Here is a 16,858-nt window from a genome sequence, read left to right on the forward strand (position 1 = left end):
TCGGTAATCGCCAGCTTATCTGTCAAGAACCTGAACATCGCATGTCGCTACCTACCACTAACTAATATCTAATAACCTGCATAATAAATACATACTGTGTTAAAATATGATATAGGACATTCGGATCACCCTAATACCTCCCTTCCGTATCGACGATTCTATGGCGACGGTGAGATGTAGCCTACAAGATGCTCTTTTGTTAACCAAATGCTAGGTCTAGTAAATGTTACCATTTTCTTCTTTTTATTTTCACAAAATTTCCCGTGGTGCAGTTACTGCACATTGTATGAGTGATGCGATAATAGTCTTTTCTTATAAGATCGTACTAGTCCTTTTCAATAAGAAGACTACTTAACAGACCCTTAAAAATTAATATATATTAAAGTCCACAATGCTTTCCATACGTATTCGATGTAGAACCATTGTACTCAAATATTTTATCTTCCGCTATAGCATTCGAAGCAGACAGACTTATGCGATCACGTACAGAAATGTTTTCGCAGATCAGATGATACGCGTTTATGATTGACAAGTTTACCAAAATCACTCCGAAAACCCCATTCTAGTCCTGATTCAAAAACCGAGCCGAGAAGCCTCACCCAGCTTGTGTCAGATGCTGTGAACTTCAACAAGGTCCTCAGGATAAAGCTTTCCGATAATCTGCACTCCATATTATTAAAATTTTTGTAATATCTAGAATCAATCAGACCAAAAACTCACTATAAATAGTCATTTTTTTTTTTATAATAGATCCTTTCGACAGATAAAGGAGAGAGCCCAACGTTACGTGGTCGTCTCGATGTGGCTCATTTGTTAAATTCCTCTTTTCCTTGTAAGTATCGTCTGTTTTCTAACTAGCCATTCCTATATCTACAAGCGGCAGCGCTCTAGCCAAGCCCCGCTCAGGTGCTGTAACACGTTTTTGTTACTGAAATCTATTTTTTGTGTCATATTTATTTTTTCCGTCCGTTTCGTTTGTTTCATTCATATTTAAAACGGGTTCACGCACAACATTCATCTTATACTCGGCCCACCCTGGTTTGTCGCGCTCCGACGCCAACACATGGAAGGGCCAATGCTCTTATCGTCTAAATCGCCCTTCAGATGCCTGCGATTTCTTCAATTTAAGCTTCGAGCTGCTGGACCCAAAAGCACAATAACCATGGCCCGCCAGATGGCCATTAGGGTCACGCGGTACTGCTTTTTACCAAAGCACTCCTCTACATCACTTTCATTCACCATTACACTATTTGTTTTCAGTTGCGATCCTTTTCGATGGACATCTGCTGGAGGTCGCGTTTTTGTTCTCGATGGGAGCAGAGTTCGTCGTGGCTGACGTTGGGGTTGAAGATGTTATCGGCGTCTCTGAGATAGCGGATGGTTCTGATGAGGCAGTCTTTGCACAACCGTCGTTTTTCCGAATCGTCGTAAACCCGTTCTGAAGTGATTCATTTTTGACGGATCCGCAACTGCTAGCTATTTGGAGAATTTCGCGAAGGACCTGGATTAAACATATATTAGCTTTAGAAATCGCTTGCAGGGTACGAAAGTGACTTCAGAAAAAAATTCTTTAGTTTATCGTGTTATGTGATTGTGCACATAAAATAAACCTGTGTAATGAATCGAATGTACAAAAACATTCCGGAACTTTTGCGGTATCAATTTCCTTACAGTACGTACCCCATTTTCCGTTCGCAATCGTGCAAGTTGCTCCTCTGTACAGTTCGAGTTGTTTTCGTCAATATCGGCCGCCAATCGCATGATACCAGCCATTTCAGAGATTTTATCCGCAAGACGGTGGACAGCCTTTTGAAAAAAGGGAATAGAAAACCATAGGTATATTTATGAACACTCTCACTAGCACTTACTGATGGCGGTGTCAACGCTAGTGGTGACAAATTTATCGAATTTTGAAGCAGTATCTATGATCAAAGTAGGTGGACAAAATCACGTTCTTAAAAACTGACCTGCGAAGAGCTAAGCTGCTGGGCGCAAGCTTGTTCGACTTCACGGTTTTTTGTCAACGCCAAGACGTGTTGCCTGCAATCGGTTAGAAGCCCCGAGCCGCTATTACAATCGTTACGAAAAATCGTCAAATCGTGTAGTTATTGCGCTAACGAGCCAAAACTCTTTGCAATAAACTTTCGAATACATTAAAATGTTCTAAGTAATCAGCGGATGATTTAGGGGACAGTATTAACGGAAATCTCTCGTTGTTGTCGTAAGAATTAACTTCATCCTCCAGTGACTGTTGCAATTCATTCAACTTGTTTACCAGAAGCCGAAAATTTCTCCTTGCATGATTATAACAGGATTAAGCACTTTGTGTTCAACACTGTGCTTGCAACAGTTTTCACGTTGCTATTACGCCCAGCTACACCCTATTGTAATAATTTGCTCTAGATAGCGTTCAGGGCCAACTACTTATGGCGTTCGAAATGACATCACGTACGAGTTGCGACCACCATTGTTTACTTTTGTCGCTCCAATTTATATCTCCTGAAACAAAATCGTGTGAATTCGAACTACAACACAAAAGAATTGCAAGAGGCTAGAAAAAAGCTCGCGCAGTTTACCCGCAGCAGAAAATTACTGGAAGGGTCTAAGGGACGGTAGTCCACTAACTGATTTGTCCTTTGGGCCATGTGATGGTAATATACCAGTTTCATAAACAACCATGGCCCGTTCTCCCTGTAATAATATTATTTTTAGTGCGGCGAACTGACACGAGCTAAACGCAAGTCATCTGCCGTCGCTACGTGGGACCGTCCGCGCACTCCAAGTTGAGTGTATTTTTTATGTAATATCGTAGTGGTACCAGAATAAATATTACTCGTGTTAAATACTAGTATAGTGTAAATTATTAATCTGGTAGCAACGGACGCATTGACCGTTGACAGAGAGAGGGCGTGAGCCTTTGAAGAGTCTTAAAACTAAGTGGGTGGCTAACTTTAAATCCTCTAATTATGCGTAACAAGCAGGTTGGATAAACTGATCTGCTTATTAGACGGTTTTCATTTTGGACAAAGCTGTAAAAACTGCTATGATCTAGTCCTAACAATTCTTAAGCTTAAGAAAACCTAACCAAAGTGCGAGACAAATAGAAAGGAATATCATTAGCAATACAATTAATTCTGCACATTTATAAACCCTAAAATGCATATAATTGACTCGCGCTTTGAACAGTAGAGGCAAAGTACACTTAAAAAATTAAATGTAGATTCTAGCTGGAACAACTGGATAGTAAAGATATTCTACCAAAAACATGGTGGTTAAACCCTCTAACACAGGATCATAAAAACACGTCGGTCTACAAAATCATAATAAATACGAGTTCAATTTCAATTTACTACCGTGTTACATAGTGCATACAATAAGTTCGATTTGTACTTTTTAGGCGACTTGAATAAGCTGCCTAAAAAGCACGTAAAATAACTGAGAGGACAAATTTGCTCTAAAACGAGCGGACTATTCGAGACAGTTCGAGATATCATTCTATATTATGTACAAAAGTGCGTTTCGTACATATTCATTTTTGCTCAATGGCAAATCCGCAACATACTGAATTTCTATTACGTATCTCTCAGCGCTGGTTCATAGAAAAATCATTGTTTTTATTTTCTTAACGTGACATAACGATGGGCTTTACCCTGCACTCGTTTTGTGAATGATTTATATTTGATTCGTTCGTGTCACACAGCGTAGTTCTGCTAATGTTTACCATTACTAATTTGCATATAACATGGCATAAAAGAGGTGAACCATCTCCGCAAAAAAATTAAATGTATGTTTTTATTGGTGGGCGTCGAAAAGCAAAACATTTGCAATATCAACATTTCAGAAATGTTCAACAGTGTCAAAACGGAGATGGTTAAATTTTCCTGGGATTAACAAGGACTTACTTCTTGAGAAAGGTATCTCACAAACTGATAACTTAAGCGACACACAGCGATTTTGCTAATTAAAGTCTGCTAGTCCATAAAATCCGATAACGGCGAGCATTCTGTAAATGCTGAATAAATGAATGTTATGTTGCAGCAGGGATATATTACAGATTTGGTCTGAACCCACTGGTAACATCCGTGGCGACAAAAGTGTTTTAAGGAAGTTTAATACATAACATTGTAATGGTAAATTGGTAATGATATCTACATGGAATTATTACGCTGAAGCTGGATCACATTACGTGCATTGCACTACCTATTCTAAACATAATGGAAGAACAGCGTTTTAGGCTGCGATATATTTCTGAACAAACTCAGTTTGTAAAATAACCATGACCATAAACGAATTTACTCAAGGTCTAAGAGAACTCTTTGACTTGTATACTACTGGGTATTGAGCGAAATAGATCGTTTACACTTGTCTTATACACTTAAGTTACGGAAATAACTATAAATATACAAATGAGTATCGTCATCGCTAATGATATTTGATGCTGCTGAAAACAGAAGTCTAAGACAGTCAAAATAACAAGGTAGTATTCTTCACGCCATTAAGTATCAAGCTCAGCTTTGCCTAAGCACTGCTTTATTTCAAAGATTTTCGCCGCAAGCCATCCTCTATATTTTAATGCGCGCCAAAATTGACCTAGCTGTTTTTTTTGTTTTACGTCGTAATGCACTAAAAAATATCAACAATTTAGACCGATTCAGGCACATTAAGGACATGAATGGGAATTAAACCACCTCATCAGAACATGCACCACATCCACGAATCGCATCATGTAATTGATTAGAACGCGCTAAATTTGGCGGGCGCACCCTCCGTCTTGACCGAGTCAAATTATTGCTAGTAGAGTTGCTACTCTTAGTGTTAACTTAGCTTGAATCAGAAGGCACTCGATGCGATCTCTAACAAGAAACAAAGACTGGTTATGTAGAACCGTTGGTAATATTCCTCAACAGCGGTTACGTGACCTTCGACTACTTCTTCCATCAAAGTCCGCGTGGCAGAATATCAAAGAATGTTTTCGCAGGGCAATTATTGTAGGTAGCATTTGTTCAGTGTCGGTGGATCGGACCTCAAAAGTTGTGCGGAAGCCAAAAAGATGTTTGATATTTAGTCGACCTCACATAAACCAGTTGATTTGGGACTCACAATACATCTACTGTAAAAGACGTTGGATCAATTTGACTGTCATTAAACACACTTTAAAAGGTAATGTAGAAATGGAGTGATGTTTAAAAAAACATGGTAACTTCAGTGGGTGGATTATATTTCTATGTCATATAAATATCGTTTGATTTTCAGTCTCGTGATTTACGGTGATAATAAACATGGAACAGCCTCACATAAGGCATATTATGTAGACTTTTTTTAAAGAAAGTGTATATATGTGTTTGTGTGTACAACTGACCTGTATTTTGTCATGACCATTTGTAGAGTGTTCTGGTGTTCTTCAAGTGCGCCCAGCAGTGCAATATTTTCCCGTTTCAAATCCTGAGAGTGAGACGATAGATAAAAGCACGGACAAGGTTGCATTAAAAGTGACGAACCATACAAAAAAAGGCTTATTGTTAGGATTTCTGTATCTGAAATCTGAGTCTAACTAGCTAATGACAATATTTTTTAACAACATAGCATTTTAATTTATAGTAATAATTATTATTACTATTAACTAAATGGTATAAAACACAACTAATATTAAATAAATAAACCCTTGTAAGGGTTCTTGTAACCGCGGTCTTTATTTAGTTTCTCATCGTTCGAGCATAATGTTATGTAACAGTATTCTAATCATTAAGCAGTTAAGACGATTTTCCCGTAGTCTTTATTTGGAAAGGATCTGCTGCGGACAGGAGGGCTGAAAAACGACGTCTATCTAAGCTTTCTTACCTTTGTATGAAACAGGAATTTTTTTTTTTTATAAAACGGTACTTAATTCTGTTAACGGGCTTATCAAGGTGCTTTATTGTCAAGGAACCCCCTGACTTATCCAACCGTGTGATCAGCCCGGTGAAGTTTACTTTTTTGTCCCACGCAATTCGGTGATATATATATTTATGGTCCCCAACCTTGATCTGGCGATTTTCCTGCTGGATGGCCGCGATGAGAGCTCCTCGTGAATTCGTCGGTTTGACAACGGATTCGATATGCGATACTTCATCACTATATTCTTTCATTGCTTCTAACTTACGTAGAATTGCCATCGCCTGTAAGAAGCAACAGCGAATTAGCCGGCCATTTCAAAACAAAAAACGCAAAGCGAACTCATCAGTGCATACAAAGAAATACATAGATATTTAAGGATACGGGGTTATGTGCTATTTAGGATATACCCGAAAAAAAATTCTAACAGTCCTACTATGCAGAAACTGTATTAGCAACTATGTAGTGAAGGTGACGTATCCAACATAACTAACGCCGATCTTCCGTGCAGATAGTTCGCGGCGTGTAAAAAAGAACAGGCAAACACTTAATATTTACACGCAGCTAGACAATGCAGTCTCATGTATCACTGCTGCATTTGCAAAATGAACACACAGGCCTTTGAGTTGCTTTTATATCGAGAACAGCTGCTTTTTTCAGTGATCCGGTCCTCGCCAGTTTCACTCCTACGATACGATTCTGATCCTGGCTAAAAATGACCGTGGTTCAGTGTAATGAAAAAACAATACTAATTCGATGCTGCGTTACAGTTATTGCAGCTTAGCCGATAGCCCAGTAAACCCTCTGTTTCATGCGGTGTCTTATTTTTCTTATTGTTATCATAATCATTTTGTGCAGGAATAAAACAGCGAACTCTCCATAGATTCGATAGCTTGGGTTTACTTGACATATTTATACGCATCGTAGTTGTTAACAATACCTCTACTATTCTATGTGTAACTTGAGCTTTAGGCGCTTATTAGCTGTTAGATGATTCAGGCCGTTTTTCAAATTATATGTTTCAACGTTCATATTTTTAACCTGATTTCGTTCTGGGTTGAGCTCGCAATATTACAGAATAATATTCATGTACAGAATCATGGATACTACAAAAAGGAGGCGGCCCTAAATTTGTTTCCCTTGAGGGAACCTCTTTCTCTATTTAAGATTAGGTGATCATCGACTTCAGTAGGAATCGGTCTAATCAATATCGCTGCCCGCTGACATTTTCACCTTATCAATTCCGATATTATAAGATTGCAATTATAACATTCACCGTCGCGTTACTACGTCACTGCACTATATCGTGCTTTGCTGTACACATAGCTATTGCTTTACTGAATGACTTTTTCGGTCTATTGAACTTGAATCCCAGCAAGTGCATTCAGAAGTTATATAGTTGGTCTTAACACACTATATTTTTTAGGTCTGGTGTAACTAGTTTGAGGTTACTAACAAAGCAGCTTGTATCACAATAGGAGGAACATCCGAGTTTCGTATTGTGTATCAAAAATAGTAACGATTAAGCCGAAAGGCTTTTCGGTTAATGTGTCAAAAATATCGTGGAGTGCTGGCGTTCCATTATTGCACTGTGTGGAAATCACGTGTAGATGCGTTCTTTAACAATATATTTTCCAAGGCTCAAGTCAATGTTGTTTGCCGTTAGTGTAAGGTATGAAACCCGAAATAAGAGATATCTATGCGAGCTGATGTGGTTATGAGTTGCGTAAAGTTTGGCGCACTCTAGTAGAGCACAGGGGCGGCATGGTTTGCGGTATTATTGTAATAAGAAATATGCAGAGTTTAGGAAAACATTGTTCTTTGCTGTTAATCAGCCCTCCAAGAAATTCAAGGTCTCTTAAGCAATGACGCAGTTTATTTATATGAGTTAATATAATTGCACATATGTTCCTCACCTAGAAATAATTACTCGCTATTATTAGTAGTTGTTCTGACTCCAACAGGCTGTTCTAAAAGCAATTTTTTCTAATATAAATATCTGGAGTTTCTTTATTATCATGCAGTCAAAGGCGTGCTCGTTTCTCACTATTAAAAACTATTCATATTGATACTGAAGAGTACCAATGGGTGACTGACATCACGCAAGCTCACCGTTGAGCCCACACGTATATAAAGCGACGACAAGGAAGTTAAAAACTTCTCGTTCCCCTTTCATACTATAAAGCATACTATATACGCATATATATGAGCAATTCTCAAAAAGCAACTAACACTATTATTGTTTATAAAAAGGACCTACATCGATATGAAGCTTATCGAGGGAGGCATCATCCTGTTTGAGGTTGGTTACGAGTTGTTTCGCAGAGTCGATTACTGCCATGATGTTTTGTGATGACATCATTTGCATTTAGTTGTGTTATACACCCTTTTAGAGTTAGGTAATAGCGATCAGAGCACCGCAACGTTGTTTTAGATGATTCCACGTTTCTGCTTGTTTCAATATTTTCGAATAATTACGATGTTGCAGTCACTGCTACCACAAGTTTATTGATTACCTGAAAGATGCTCCAAGTGGGAGCATCCTAAATGCCGGTTTCACTATTTCAAGCTACTAAGACGACAACGGCACCAGCAGCAGTAACAATAAAAACAAAACAGACGTTTGTTGCTACTGCCTGCTTGTAACTTCTTCTAGTTTTGCCTTTTGCTTCCTCCCGTTCGACTTCGTTAAAAGCTACCAGTACACCCGCATATTACAAGCTGAAAATCGATAGCAGATCAACACCACACCGATCTACAAGTTGCACCAGCAACAATAACAGTCTAAGGAGCACCAACAGCTGCAAGAGCAGCATGAGCTTCCGCAGACAGGATCGTTAGTCTACGTAGAAGGTTTCACCGCTTCGTTACCAGCACCTGCAGCACAGATCGGGATACCGCTCTGTGGCACTGCTACGTTAGAATCTCAAATCTGGTTGCTGTTATAATCCGCCACAGTAGTATCAGCAACAGCACTTTCGTCAACCATTACGGCACTGACAACCATCAGAACTCAGAAGCTATACACGCACACATGCCAGGACTCAGGATTGTTTTCGACCGGACAATGGTCGCGCATTTAGATAAATTGACAGAGCCCGTCTCTTATGTGATGGGACAACTTTTGTGAATTCCTAGGGGATGGGAGCAAGTCTCATTAATATCAATAACATCAAGATCTCATAGCACCCGATGCGGTTCAGTTCTTATACGGAAGAATAACAATAACCACGGCAACAACAACAAAACTATCTGTTAGCTAATTGGCCCGCTTCTTCTTTTCCCTGCGATATTATTATGACGGCTATCCGTCAGAAGGTAATAGATAAAAAATACTTGTCACCGCCGTTAACGTGCTTGCTTGCTTGCTTGTTGTTGTTGTTTTTGTTGTTGTTGAAACAGCTGGTCTCGTGGTTATGTTCCTCGTATTGCACACCTGCAAGACACTTGTAAGACGAAGGGCAACTAGCAGCTATCATCGGCTAACGTAAATACATCTAATACTCATAGACTGGTTAGTATTTGCAGCGAATAACTGCCGCCGATGGTATCAGCGTACGAAACTACGGTGACAAGCTAATCCAGGACACGGCAATGAAACTGTGATTAGGTGTTTTGTTCGTTCCTTTCACTTTGTTCCAGAACAACAAAAAGATCACTGACTGTTGGTCACTCCCTTCTTTCCCGTTATACTGGCCGTGCTGTTCAAATACACGACCACAATATGCGGATCGTATCTGTGTATATGTCGAATTAAATGTTAGAAGAGACTCGCTCGGTTTGTCTGTCACGCACTCGACTTAGCACTTCTTAAAACAGGCGGTGGCTTCTATCACTATCATATAGTACGGCTAATTGTCTCGGCGTGTTCATTAGCATAAGTATCTACCGGCTCCTAACAATCCAATCGCTGCTACGCTAGAACTTCACGAAGGCAGAAGATAGCCACAAGTATCTTTTTGGTAGCCGGGTTCGAGCAAAGGTTCACCGCGATATCATGGACATCGATCGCACGAACAACAGCAACAACTACTTCGCTATTTGAATAATACAGGGTAGCTTTCTACAAGATGAAGAAATGCAATTCATCACATTACAAATCGACAACACATGTTTTCCGTTCTGGACACAGAGAGCAATGGCGAATTTAACACTACTTGCACTATTCGTAGTGGCTAGTGCTGCCACTGGTGGTGGGTACGATAGAAGTCGAACCACGAAAAACAAACACTACGAGAAGGCATAACATAGACGACACATACACCCATAGAATTATCTCGTAGGGATATACACTCACGGTCCTCTATTGCTCATTTAGGAAGATAGCTTGGAGAGAAGGGTTTGCGGTAGAAAGAACCGCAATAATTTCGAAACTGCCGCCCTACTGATTAAATCGGATGGACGGGAGAAGACGACATTTTTGCCTGTCGTCTGCTAGCGCATCCGCTGAGCTTGAGCGGGCTTCCAAGGAAGGCTTAACGTCGAGAATGACAAGTGAATCTTTACAGGTATTTATTGCAAGAGTCTTAACACTTCCAAAAAGGTAGATGGTCGATCTACTCACAATGTGACGTTATAAGTTAGTGATTAAACTGTTTTTAAATTGGTTCGTTATGGCGAGACTCGGTGGTCGTGCGGGAAGGTAATCGAAGGCTAGGTGAAGCAACTGACAACTACGATGAATCTCCGCTGGACCATCTGCAACAATTCGTCTATGGGCTTGATAAGAAAGAATCCTGCTAATAATTCACTAACGAATGCAGCTCTTCTATGCCCATACGCAGAGGTAACTTTTATCTTATGAACGAAACTACCTAGTGTTTGTTCGCCCAAAAGTCATTCCTTTTCCCTATTTACTAGCCAGTTGACCCCGATACTCATCGTTAACTCCCTTTACCATGTTAATATCTTTATTAACGCATGTTAATATCTTCATTAACGTTGCTTGAATTCTACCCGACTTCACCTCCAATTCATGTCTGGTAAAATTCGGCTATCTACATATATATACTGTTCATGCTTGAGCATTATTTGTAGATAGCTTAGTCGTGCTTGTCTGCTCTGATTTAGCCGTTTTTATTTTATGAGCAAAGCTTCTATGAAGCTCTGTTTTGGCGAAAGGCTGAGTTACCATCGCTATTTGCTCGTCGCAAAGCAGACGGCCTTCTATGCTTCTGTTTGTTCGTTCGCTGTATATTTGATGTCGGTGTTGCTCCTGTTTATTTATTGCACCCAGGTCGCCTCGTTTCATAGCAAACAGCAGCAGTCGCATCGCACTATCGGTGCGTGTTGTTTACAGTGGTAGTGTCTGGCTGGTTGAATAAGGCGCTCGTACTAGCCGTCTGCACTTGGGTTTGCGTTTGTATAGAGGTCTCTCGCTATCGATAGGGCAAATAACCAGTGCGACTGTTTGTTTTGATCTCTGTCGTGGTCGCTTTTGGACTCAGCCTCAACAGAGGCAGTTGAACGGACAGGCACACGAAAAGTTTGTTGCGATCTCCAGCGAAAAATTAGAGAGATTCGCACACGAGTGAACAAGCAGACACACAGACTGATGCTGTTCTTGGCTGAGACTACTGAATCAGCGAAGTCGGGTACGACTTCGGAACGTGAATGAGGTTCTTCTTATTTCTCTAAGAACAGCAAAAAATGATTGCAGCTTAGATGAAACAACGACCGTCTTTTTGCCACCAGCCATTTGCCGTTTAAACACTGCGCCAAGAACATTACGGGCAGAAAAGAGTGTGTTTAGCCGTAACGCTTTACAACCCCTTCTTCAGGTTGGTTGCTGCAGATGCTGCTCAGCAGCTGTGGTAACAATCGCTGGACGATACAGATTGCTTGACAGTGTAGAGTTCAGTTCTGTTTGTGTGTCAAGTAGGGACATTACGCGGATTGTACTCAAGCGGCTAATCAACAAGAGCAGTCAGTTTGCTTCGTACTAAATAAGAATATTCGCACGTGATACCGTACGGTATAGCAAACGATTGTGACGACTTGTTTGACGACAGCAAGAACAGTGGAAGTCGATCGTACGCGGTGGTAGTAAAAAAAAAAAAGTTTATACGCCCTATGCATTGTAGAGATAGAAGCGAGTCAGGTGGATCACGCATCAGCTGCTAGCTAGACCTCCTACTGGATTTCGTAACGCTCGTTAAAGAGTCTAACTGTCATTTACATTGCCTAACCGGGTGCTCGCGCATCGCTTGTGTTTTGTAACAAAAATCATTGTTGTTGCTTACAGTCAGGTGCTTTTTATGTGTCTGTGGTTTGTTCCAGAGTTCGCTGCTGCTGCCGCTGCTGAATGCTTTTCTGCAGGGCAGAACGCGTGCGTGAATCGAAGTGAGTATTATTGAAACCCAGAAGCGGACGTTATTGGTCTTTAGAAACGATTTGGGAGGGAAGGCAAAGTTGAAAGACTTGACGGCTCCGTCTGTTCGACTGTGATAAGGCAGTTATCTTCTTTCGTTTACGACTTCGGTAGGGAAGATTATTTTTACTGTCGGCGTAATATGAGGTGGTGTTCTTCACTAACCAATAACATCTATACATGTGTAATAATAGCATATAGGTTTGTTAATCTACTATCGTGCAGCTCCTCCTTGTGTTCGTTTCGTACAATCAAACTGCTGTATTGAAGTTGTTCGCAATAGCGACGCTGTGTCAAGATTTCCACGGCTGTTGTAGCGTGCTCTGTGAATGTGACTCTGTGGTATTTCTGTTTTTTGTGTATTTATGCGATCATATATCTGCGAGGAACTGCAAGCGAAGCAAAGCCAAGTCCGAACGAACTGGTACCTTACGAATAGTGTTGATAACATTCAAAGCAGGGGCATACAGTGGAGAGGTCTTATTAGTCCCGAAAGTTTAGATCCTAGCTCATTCTGATTTTGTTCTCCGTAATCTTTCTACTTGTGTAGAAGATCGTATGCTCATCAGAAAGCACATCAACGGCAACGACGGCTAGAGTGCTTTGTGGATGTCAGAGAGCTCAAGCGCGTGCAGCAGCACGAATAGTGACTGCGGTGTGAAACAAAGCCTTTGTTAGATTTGCGCGACTCAAGTGAAGCCGATCGAGGAAGGTGGGCACCAGTGCGAATTCGATGAAGCGCGGCAGCCGACCGCTGCCGCAGATATAGACGCACACAGTGGACAAGCGAATCGGCGGCTACGTAAGGGACGGTGGGACCCGTGAGGGCCAGTGAGACTCCAGGCAGGATAGAAATCGAGAGTTCGTTAGAAAAGTGTCTGTGGTCTATTCGGTCAATAGGAGGTGTGCGCGCTTTGTTCGTGAGGCAGCATGGCTGACAGCAGCGTGGCCAAACGGCCAATGAAGGGGATTCTTAAGGCGAGCGGAAGTTTCGAATATCACGATCAGCGAAGACAGTACGTATTTACTAGTAATATATCGACTGGAGTGATTTTTTTTAAGAATTATCAAATTACCGTACTACGTTGTGCATATACCAGCGTCCAACTATGGACTTAGTACGAGATAATTAGTAACACAACTATGGATTGACGGAAAAATACAGAATAATTACTCTGCCACTCTGCTAGATTCCAAGGATTATAACAAAAAAAAAGGTTTAAAATGCATATATAGGTTGTTCTAGTGGTACTGATATCAAATTTACATATCATGAATTAAGGCGTGCTGTAGACAGACCTCCAAATTTCAAAACCGGTGTGTGTCCCCGAACGTTTTCCTTAGCTATTAGCTTTTTTATGACAACTAAAATAACTACGTTTAGGCTCTCATCCTTTATTACACACCTTATCTTCAGCATTGAACTTCCTATTCCAGTCGATATTTCTTCGGGTTGAGCCTGATATCTGCAATTTTAATATCATTTATTGCTCCGGCAAATAACCATGATTTATGTGTTTTTGACAATTTTAATTGAGGCTTTGGTTTGCTTATCATCATAACAAGATTCAGAATGTTCACTTTTTAAAATCATGTGATACTTAATAAATTTTATTTCATTATTTAGAGGTTCGTGCGTTTATTAACTCGGTTAACTAGCCATTATCCTTTTGTTGGCTGCCTCCTTTTGATTTCCAACAATCTAAGCATCCTATCCGTTTTTCCACATTATAGAGGTTACACAAAAAGGTACATGCTACCGTGTTAACTACAACAAGATTCATCGGTTCACGATGCCAAGGAGATGATGTACAATGCTGTGCTTGAAGCCCAACTCATCACCACATAATTTTCCCACAGCAGAGATACTCAGCTTTCCTTTTTGTGACAGACGTCAGTACCCCCGTTTAGCATTATGATAGTCTTGTCTAAATAGAGAGTCTCCAAGGTTGCCGACGCCCAGATTTAGACTTAGACCACCTCCGCAGCGCATAGGGAAACACGTTACCACTGCAATATCACTTAGATGTACTAATAAGATATGTTCCCTTCAAGCCAGTTCTTGCACCTTTTTGGATATTTTTCAATGTCCTGGATACAACCTTGCTCTTATTTTAGCCTTTGTTTTATTAATCTCAAGCACTTGTTATAAGTAACGCTACGTTATTCACCTACTTTACACATACTTTAGACACCTCAGCAATCGCTTTGTAGGGGCTTTCAAAATATTTTTAATACACGAACGTTTACTGTTATCTTTTGCTAGTGAATGGCCGCATTTTGACAGTGATTTTAACCTGAGTGAAGTTTTTGGGATAACAGTAGGGCGCTGAACAAATTCCACATAAAAATCATTACCTGTTGCCGCGTTGTGCCACGTTTTATGATTATGCAACGTTTTATGCTTTTTCCGTTGTTCCAGATCGTGTTAAGTTTAGTTACCTCTGGGCGGCTATCATAATGTAATCATTTTTTTCCCTATGGCAAACGATGTGTAGCCTGCACCATTGTGGAGCTTCTTACCTACCCAGAGACTTTCGACAAACAGATTTGATTCTTAGAATTTTGCCAATATTTGACGTATTGATGTTGAACGTGCTTACCACTAGGATGGTCACAATAGCAGCCTTCATTGCGCGTCCTGTATATGACCAAAAATCAATACCGCTGTATGTAGAAGTGTTTATATGTGTCATAGTTTTTAACTAAGTAATTACTTTTAGAGGTTCTCGTGTCGGCCGTATCTCGGTTCCTATGCCAAATAACTATGTTATGCTAACCTTTTCTGAGTATATAGCACATACTCTTTACATTTCGAGTTCTTATTTTCATGAAATGTCGTGGACAGTACTTGATTATGCGAATATTAACGAAAATTAGCTATTAGAAAGAAATTTTTTCACCAAAAAAAACAATTTAAGCTAGGCAAAACCGAGGAACACTTTGATACGCCTTTCTGTAGCTTTTTAGTTATTTATAGTAAAAGCTATCGAAAGCAGTCACAGCAAAAGTTGCATGGTGAATATGCTTCAAAATAACTGTGGTCAAACATTTGCCAAAAATCCCAACTTTCTCGAAACTAGTTACTAGAATACTGTAAATTTTGTAAACAAACGGAGAATGAGTATATGTTTGCTTCCCATCAGCAGATCTATTGAAACAGGTGAAATTCACAGCCTCTTTCTTTTTGTCAAAGAATTGAGCCAGTAGATTCGGTTTTTAAGCGCTTTTCCATTAACTTTTCCATAAAACGTTATAACGCTCAGGATAAATAGCAGAACCAATAAATAAATAAAAAGAACAATCAAAGCAAAATAACATTATTTATCGCCAATCTGACGGAACGTCTAGGGGAACACTTAAATCGGCTAAGAGTTTTCGTACTCGAGATTTTCTGTATGGGTAGGGTTTCAAGCACACTTCGTTCTATATATTTCTGTTTTTTACAAAAAAAAGATGCAAGTTTGTGCTTTCAACATGTTCTGAAAAAGGTCGAAAAAATTGAAGTTTGATATTACATGAATATTCAATTTGTTTTATATTGTTCCCTGTATTGTTCCTAGAACCGGCACTGTGGTTTTTCATTCGATGAATAGTCCCAAGACATTAATCGAAATATTTTCCTTTCTTGTTCATCCAAGAAGGTACGAAAAATAAAGTTAAAATGGTAAGGGTTTATTTATTATTATTTCAATCAAACAAACATTTTACGTTATTCCAATCAATCGCCTGCTATTTGGCGTTTCATTTCGTTATTTCTTGTAGCGCATGGTTTGATTCAAAATACAGTAAAAATTTACCTCATCTTTTTGAATGATCGCCAAGATGTTCCGAAATCAATTTAATGGTCGAAAGTTGTTTGTGTTGGTCATGGACATTGGAAAATTAGGTACGAGTTAAAATAGGTTGGTGCCTAATTATGCTGCGTGTATGAATGTTCAAGAACATATCAGGCATATATCTCAGTGGACCTCAGTTTGGCCCAGCATACATCCGAGAAAGCAGCCATTTTAACGGTTATATATATATCATAATGTTCTGCCGTGCCCGTATATTGCATACGGTTCCCACCACACATTGGACCGTATAGTTCTTGAGCGTGGGTTTTGGTACTGAGACGCTTCGGCCGTGTGTAGAAGCAAGAATAAATACGTCCTATTTTATCGGTTACTAGAGAAGTGATACACGGTTAGCGTTTTTAAGGCCTTAATCCTTTCGATATGTACCCTGCCCTGTTTCAGATACAATGGATGTACCCTTTCTTTTCATCTAAAAGCAAACCGAACCAAGCATCTCGAACCTGGAATATCGCAGTGTAATTTATTGTCATCGGTGACCAAGGAATATTTTATTTTTCAAGACTCGTTGGTTCTGGACATGTAATAGAGACCTATGTAGATACCGTCATGTAAGATTATGTGCAAGCTTTTCGCAATTTGATTTTGTTGTTTTCTTTCGAATATATTAAATTGATTCATATGCAGAGAATGTTTTCTATTATGAAGCCAAGATGATGGCATAACGCTAGCTCATACACAACCGGACCTATACGCTCCCTCCGCGACAAACGAGCCATTTTCCTCCCGTATTTTAGCTACTGTTATTCTCTCCGCGAAT

At 39.9% G+C, this 16,858-nt stretch overlaps 2 protein-coding genes across 2 annotated transcripts in view; one reads left to right on the forward strand and one right to left on the reverse strand.

Annotated features, from left to right (window-relative positions):
- Positions 1–220: 220 nt before the first annotated feature.
- On the reverse strand, positions 221–9,327 carry LOC111262891 (FGFR1 oncogene partner 2 homolog). Its single transcript, XM_022837506.2, has 6 exons — positions 8,132–9,327; positions 6,018–6,155; positions 5,360–5,442; positions 1,968–2,040; positions 1,681–1,806; positions 221–1,501 (listed from the first exon to the last, which is right to left on the reverse strand). Exons 1-6 carry the CDS (start codon positions 8,237–8,239, stop codon positions 1,247–1,249), a joined length of 783 nt encoding a protein of 260 aa, XP_022693241.1. The 5' UTR covers positions 8,240–9,327; the 3' UTR covers positions 221–1,246.
- LOC111262893 (protein phosphatase inhibitor 2) overlaps positions 9,244–16,858 on the forward strand; it is a gene marked incomplete at its 5' end in the record, with an annotated part of 28,643 nt that continues 21,028 nt past the window's right edge. Inside the window, 3 exon segments of the mRNA XM_022837510.2 lie at positions 9,244–10,379; positions 12,151–12,213; positions 12,792–13,257. Of these exon segments, the coding sequence (XP_022693245.1) occupies positions 13,172–13,257 (86 nt within the window).

This window comes from Varroa jacobsoni, unplaced genomic scaffold (assembly GCF_002532875.2).
Source record: "Varroa jacobsoni isolate VJ856 unplaced genomic scaffold, vjacob_1.0 scaffold_712, whole genome shotgun sequence".
NCBI classification, from domain to species: Eukaryota; Metazoa; Arthropoda; class Arachnida; order Mesostigmata; family Varroidae; genus Varroa; species Varroa jacobsoni.

Coding starts and splice junctions, on each gene's coding strand:
- LOC111262891 (XM_022837506.2), bottom strand. CDS start 8,239: ATGCAAATGATGTCATCACAAAACATCATGGCAGTAATCGACTCTGCG. Junction 6,156..8,131: donor TCGATAAGCTTCATATCGAT/GTAGGTCCTTTT, acceptor TGCTTCTTACAG/GCGATGGCAATTCTACGTAA. Junction 1,807..1,967: donor AGCAGCTTAGCTCTTCGCAG/GTCAGTTTTTAA, acceptor TTTTTTCAAAAG/GCTGTCCACCGTCTTGCGGA.